General features: G+C 57.8%; 1 protein-coding gene and 1 pseudogene across 1 annotated transcript; one reads left to right on the top strand and one right to left on the bottom strand.

Moving 5' to 3' along the window:
* Positions 1 to 1,198: 1,198 nt before the first annotated feature.
* LOC138842750 (bcl-2-binding component 3, isoforms 3/4-like) lies at positions 1,199 to 1,963 on the bottom strand (annotated as a pseudogene).
* A 513-nt stretch (positions 1,964 to 2,476) lies between these two features.
* Positions 2,477 to 3,113, top strand: TWIST2 (twist family bHLH transcription factor 2). Its single transcript, XM_030858087.3, has one exon. It carries the CDS (start codon positions 2,631 to 2,633, stop codon positions 3,111 to 3,113), a length of 483 nt encoding a protein of 160 aa, XP_030713947.1. The 5' UTR covers positions 2,477 to 2,630.
* The last annotated feature ends 3,259 nt before the right edge of the window (positions 3,114 to 6,372 follow it).

Raw genomic sequence — 6,372 nt, 5'->3', positions numbered from 1 at the left:
GAGTCAAGGAGCTACTGCTACTGCCACACTCCCAGCGTGCTGGGTTCCACTCCAGAAAAGGGTTGCTTTTCCCCCTGCCTCTAGATGTGAGCAGACACTGCACTTCCAGGAGCAGCCGAACATCTCCACCCCAGGACTGCATCTTGCAGACCAGGGCTGCCAGAGTTGGAGGGAGGTCCTCTGTAGCTTTTCAACTCCTGCAATGCGGGAAGGATCTGTAGGAGAAGGACGGAAAGGACCGTGGAGCACCCGTCCACCACGTACAACTGCACACACTGCAGGAACCATCCTTTCAAGCCTTGTCGTGGTAACATTAGACGCGCGAGGCAAGGGTCTGACTGTTATAACGAGGGCTTGTCCTATGCCCTCTTGAGCGATTTTTCAAAGGGAAATTTCTAAAAGGGATTTTCCTACAGGAGAATCGTACCTGTAGGTGATCTGTGCCTTGGATATCAGGTGTTCGCCCCTTGTAAGCCCAGCTCCACCCTATTGCTGTGGCTTAGGGAGGTGATCGGCTCTTAGACGGGACTTCCAGAAATCGTTCTCATGCCCGTGGGCAGCAGGGCAGACAGAGTGGGGTGGTGCACCCTACAAGGCAGGCTCCTCTCCTCCTTACACGCTCGCTCTCTGGGCTCATGGGCAGGGGGAGGGGGGAGGGACGTCTCTGGGCTTATGTAAGCTGGGCGGGAAACGGGGGTCTGGGCCCTCGGTCTCCGCGAACTGAGCGACGCACGGAGTTGAAGGGCAGCAAGTCGCTGCGGTTCCCATACGGCGCAGGCCCTTTAGACGCGCAAAGCCTCGGGATGGCTGGGCCCCAGCGAGGCCAGGTCGCTCCCCACGCCCCTCTCACTCTCTTTGGTTCCTTAAGTTTTAATTTTAGATTTTTAAAGAGACACGGAAAGCTATTTTGCTGCGCTGGATAGTCTGAGCGCCATACCAGAGCTGGAGAAGGAGGTGGTCAGGCGCGGCGGGCTGGGCGCGGCGACTCCTAGGACCCCGTAGTCTTAGGATCCTGTAGTTTTCAGATTGTGAAGCCCGCGGGTGGGGAAGAAACTGCAAACCAGCAGCGCTCTGACGCAGCCACATTGTGCGCGGGCCTCTCCCCCCCCAGCTCTGTCTCCCATCGCTAACTGCGGGGGTGGGAAACGTCCCCCTGGGCCGCCCGGGCCGCACACGCAGCCGCTCGCCCTCGGGTTTCCTAACGCGGTGGGCGCGGCCCGGCCCCGCGGAGCAGCCGAGGCCCAGCCACGCCGGCCCCGAGTTCAACTGCAGTAAAAGGGCCCAGCCCGCCCTTGATCACGCGGCTCGCCTGACAGCCCCGCTCAGGCCCGGGTCTAATTGAGCCCGGGTCACCTGGGAATAGGTTCAAAGGCATCCAGGCCGTAAACCACCTCCAGGCCCCGAGCCAGAACAGCCTGGCGAACAAAGAGCCCCCGAACCACTTCAAACGCGCCCGCGCTCGGCGTCCAGATGGCGCGGGGCCGACGTCCCCGGTGTCGCCCGCCGAGGCCGAGCCCCCGCTCTGCGGCCGCCCGGGCTGCCCCGCGGGCGCCCAGCGCAGGGGAGGCCGCGCGGCTCCCCAGACCGCCCTCTGTCAACAGCCGATTTGCGAAGGAGAGAGTGGGCCCCGAGGCTGGGGCCCTGCACCGCGGCCTAGCGGGCGCCCCCGCCCCGCTCCCGCACCCCCGGCGGGGGCCAGGCAGGTGGGTGCGGTGGGCGCCGGGCGCTCCCGCGGAGGCTCGCGGTGGCGCTGAGGTTTTAACGCACTTAGAAGGACGGCCTGCTGAGGCCGTCGGGGCCGGGGCTCCCCAGCAAGTTGGGGTGAGAAACTCCCCCATACAACTGCTGGGCAGAGCAGGCCGCGTCTCCACGGATCCCCGCGTCGCGTGCGTGGAGAGCGGCGTCTCCAAGGGCACCCGCGTGTCCGCACGCCCAATGTCTGGGCGCCGGGGCTACTGGCCCCCGCACGTCCCCCACCCCTGGCCGAACGTGCGGGCCACGGCGCGAACTCGCTGTGCGCCCCGGAGCAAGCAAGGCGCACACTGGCCCGGGCGCCCCCGGGGTCTCCCCGCCGCGTCCTCACCTCCTGGGAGCGCATCCAGGGTAGGACTCGCCACCCGCACCCCTCGCGGCGCGGGAGAGACCCCGCAGCCCGGCGGGTTTCGATCTCCAGTTAAGGAGCAGACAAAGCCGGGTCGGCTGAGCCCAGGGCGCGGCGCGGCCGGAGAGCGGTCAGAGCCCGGGATGGAAGCGCGGGCGTCGCGCGAGGGCCCGGCACTCGCGGGTGCCCGCCGCGGCCGGGGCCTAAGGGGGAGGCAAAACTGAAAGTGCCGCGCCGGGGGGCGGGGGCGGCCAGCAAAGGCCCCAGAACTTGCCCTGCCCCCGGGCGCGGCGGCCAATCAGCGCGCCGCCCTCGCTCCTGACAACTATTTAGCAACCCAGCCCGGCTAGGGTTTCCAAAAAAGTTAGAATAACTTCCTCTCCCGGAGACCTCGGTTTTGCACAAGCCGGCCTTGAAATCAGAGCCTTTCGAGCAGCTCGGAGAGCGTGTGCTCGGCGACCGCGGGCTTGGCCAGCGGCGCGCGCTCGGCGCCCGGCGCCCCCAGCCCCACGCGCGCCGGGCGGGCGCCATGGAGGAGGGCTCCAGCTCGCCCGTGTCCCCCGTGGACAGCCTGGGCACCAGCGAGGAGGAGCTCGAGCGGCAGCCCAAGCGTTTCGGCCGGAAACGGCGCTACAGCAAGAAGTCGAGCGAAGATGGCAGCCCGACCCCCGGCAAGCGCGGCAAGAAGGGCAGCCCGAGCGCGCAGTCCTTCGAGGAGCTGCAGAGCCAGCGCATCCTGGCCAACGTGCGCGAGCGCCAACGCACCCAGTCGCTCAACGAGGCCTTCGCTGCGCTGCGCAAGATCATCCCCACGCTGCCCTCGGACAAGCTCAGCAAGATCCAGACGCTCAAGCTGGCCGCCAGGTACATAGACTTCCTCTACCAGGTCCTGCAGAGCGACGAGATGGACAATAAGATGACCAGCTGCAGCTACGTGGCCCACGAGCGCCTCAGCTACGCTTTCTCCGTGTGGCGCATGGAGGGCGCGTGGTCCATGTCCGCCTCCCACTAGCGCCGCGCCACCCACGTCCGGACCGGCGCGCCAGGGTAGGTGCTGCGCGCGCGACGGGCGCCCTCCTCAGCGGGCGGGCCGCGGCGGCGAGGATGGGGTGCGCTTTTCCTTCTAGCGACAGACGGGGGTCCATCGGGAAGCTTCCAGGTGCCGGGGCACCCTTGTGGTTTTGTGCAAGCTCCCAGGCAGGGTGTCAGTCGGGAACGTGCCGACTGGTGACAGTGGTATTTTCCGTCCTTGCTTCTGTGGAGGTGGGGGCCTGTGGGTGAGTGTCGGGGGAGTGGGCATCAGAAGAACTGCCCGGAGCCGGCCGGGGCAGAGATCTGGGGACCAGCTTACCCACTGCGTCCCTCGGAGCGGAGGCCGCCCGGGAAGCTGCCTGGGCCGGGCCGGGCCGTGCCAGGCTGTGGCTTCGCCCCGTTCCCGGGGAGTGGCAGAGCGCGCTCGTCGTGCTGACACCCAATTCTCCTCGACTGCTCTTGCAGGGTGTCCCGGCCCGCGCCTCGGGGACCCGGCCGTCGGCGACCTGGCCCGCCCGGTGGGCGCAGAGGTGTGGACCGGCGGCGCCTGGGTTCGCCTGGGGAAGGCGGGAGGACGCTGCCCTTTGCTGGCGGCTCCGGGGGCCAGTGCAGCCCGAAAGCCGGGGACCATCCGCGCCCCGAGCGCGGAGGACAGGGCCGAGGCTGAGGCGCGGAGACCGGAGCGCGGACACCGCCGCTGGGAACCCCGGCTGCCCGCAGGCAGGTGGAGTGGACCTCGGAGCTGGGAGCCTCTGGCCCCAGCCTTGAACCTCGAGTGTCTGGGAGGGGGCTCTAGCCGCGCTGCGACCGAGCGTTCGGCCCTGCAGGAGAGCGCGAGGGGTCCAGGCTGGGAAACAGGTTTGCAGGGAAAGGGAGGCGGTGCGACAGGGCCCGGCGCCGGAGAAGGCAAAGGGACACGGCTGCCGAGAGCACTGGAAGTTCTGGATTCCTCTAGTAGAGCGCTCAGGGCGTCCTGCACCGGCCCCTTTTCACCAGACACCTTAGAAGCCCCTTAGACAATGTCTAACTGCGGAGATGCTGTCCTGTCCTTTCCAGAAGGCTCTGTGACCATGCCTCTCTCAGACGATGGAGTGAAGGGTGCAGGATTTTTGGTGGAGAGAGAGCCGGGTTAAAAATCCTTCGTACTTGGTATGTTTTAGTTTCTCGCTCATCGTGCAGTGTTTTTATTCACGTCTCCACTTCACACAGAAGGAATTTAGATTAATCAAGAGCGTGCAGCCGCCCATTCTCCCAAGCATATCCATTTCTTTCCTGTGTGTTTTATAATATCTGCAAATGCTTTTGCTGTGGCTGCAAAAGGCTGACCTAGCACAGGTGGATTTTATTTTATTTTTTTAGTTTTTATTTCTGTGCCACTGAAAATTCTTTTGGTGAAATAGGCCCCTAAGACAATAATCATTTTATAGGCTTTTTAAAAAGAATTTTTAGCAGAGAATAACTTACGGGGATCTTCTCCTATCTTTGTCAAAAGCAGATGGGAAGTGTCTCAATCACATATTTCCCTAGGAAAGAAAGTTTGGATTGGCCGAGTACTACAATGCTACAGTGGGATAATACATTAATTCTGTTTTTTTGCTGCCTAAATTATGAGCTTCCATTAGTTAATTCCATTTACCCTTTCTACCACCATAGTTTATAGCACATCTGAAATAAGAACAAACAGATGAGGAACGTCGTCTTTTTAAAACGTACACATATATAGCTTTGTTCAAGGAAAAAGTCAACAGAATTATCATTAAGACTTCCCTCCAGAAAATTATTGAAAACAAAAGCAAGAGGTATCACCTTAATGCAGGAATTTCGTAGGATCTTTTGAAATTCATTTGAAAAGAATCGCATTCCTAAAACAGAGAATGAGACATAGAGCACAGTTCACATTATATAAAAATAAAAGGTATTACTTATAATGAATAAATGAAAAGCATTAAGAGTTTTCTTGGGAAAAAAAGTCCCTGACATGTAAGAGATAAACACATTCAGCTGGAGAGCAAATGATCTCCACGGGGCCCATTTATTTATATTTTTCTGTACTTGAATATAACTGACTAAGTCTGATAAACCAGTTTCCTTAGGTGGATAGATACCCACTCTGTACAGAGGAGAAGGGAAATGTGAAAATCTTTGACCCCCTGATGATCCTGGACGCACCTTGCTTTTACTTATCAGGCATGTTCGACAAGCTTTTGCATTCTTTCTGTTTTGAAACTGCTAGTCTGTATGAGTATAAATACAGTCATAATTGGTTTGATTTCCTGAAAGTGTTGCTCCATGGCATTTGTTATTTATTTGTAACATTTTTAAGATGCATTGGGTCTATGTATTAGTAAGGAATGTCTAGACCTTTCCATAAATTGTATGTGATTTTAGTGTCTATTGAGCCATATGAGAAAAGCTGTGTCTAGTTGAGCAGCAGCCACATGAGACGCCGAAATCGCCCCTTTATATAAAGAGAAACACAGGAAGGATCAGAGCACTGCTGGTGCTAACGTGTATCGTGACTCTTTGCTTTGGCCTGGTATTTAAAAATACAAATACACAATAAATCAGGTGACTTTGGACGGTCAACAGGGTTCATCTAATCTGAACATCTCCAAAGGAGTTTTCAGTTTTCTCGTTAAATGCCTGAGTCTCCGGTGCAGGGTTGGCGGGGCACCTGGCTGGGAGGGTGTGGGGAGGTGATGATTACTTACCAGATATTTTTCGTGTTCTCTGCTTTGTGGTTAAAGAAGATATCTAACTTCTGCAATCTGCATAGATTTTCAGTAGGTTCCCACCCTCAAAATACTACTTATTTTCCCCTAAGAACTTGTAGTTACTTTGGAGAACAGAGTAGGACCCTGTAACCATCTGATGTGTGTAAGCCTTTTCCTCTCTCCTGAAAATCGACTTTTTGGAGGTGTTCGTTAATGGCTAAATTCAGAATGCTTGCTGGTCGTGAAAGAAAATGAATCCCTATGGTGAATGGAAATGCAGAATCCTAGGAGAGCTTTTGGTTGGTCAGGGGAAGAAGTAGAATGAATGGCCCAGCTACTTGAAATATAAATAATGTTTTGTTATAAAATGCCCACTGAAAAGATCTGATGTAGATAGAGGCTGACCTCTGTTGCGTGGGTATTGTTTCCGTAAACATTTGTAGTTACTCTAAATCTTGCAGGAAGCAGGTCTCGCTGCCCATCTGGCCAGAGTGGGAGCCGCAGGCTTGGGACTTGGAGAGTGGC

Source organism: Globicephala melas, chromosome 7, assembly GCF_963455315.2.
Source record: "Globicephala melas chromosome 7, mGloMel1.2, whole genome shotgun sequence".
Taxonomy (NCBI): domain Eukaryota; kingdom Metazoa; phylum Chordata; class Mammalia; order Artiodactyla; family Delphinidae; genus Globicephala; species Globicephala melas.
This window is presented reverse-complemented; position numbering and strand designations above follow the sequence as displayed.

Coding starts and splice junctions, on each gene's coding strand:
- TWIST2 (XM_030858087.3), top strand. CDS start 2,631: ATGGAGGAGGGCTCCAGCTCGCCCGTGTCCCCCGTGGACAGCCTGGGC.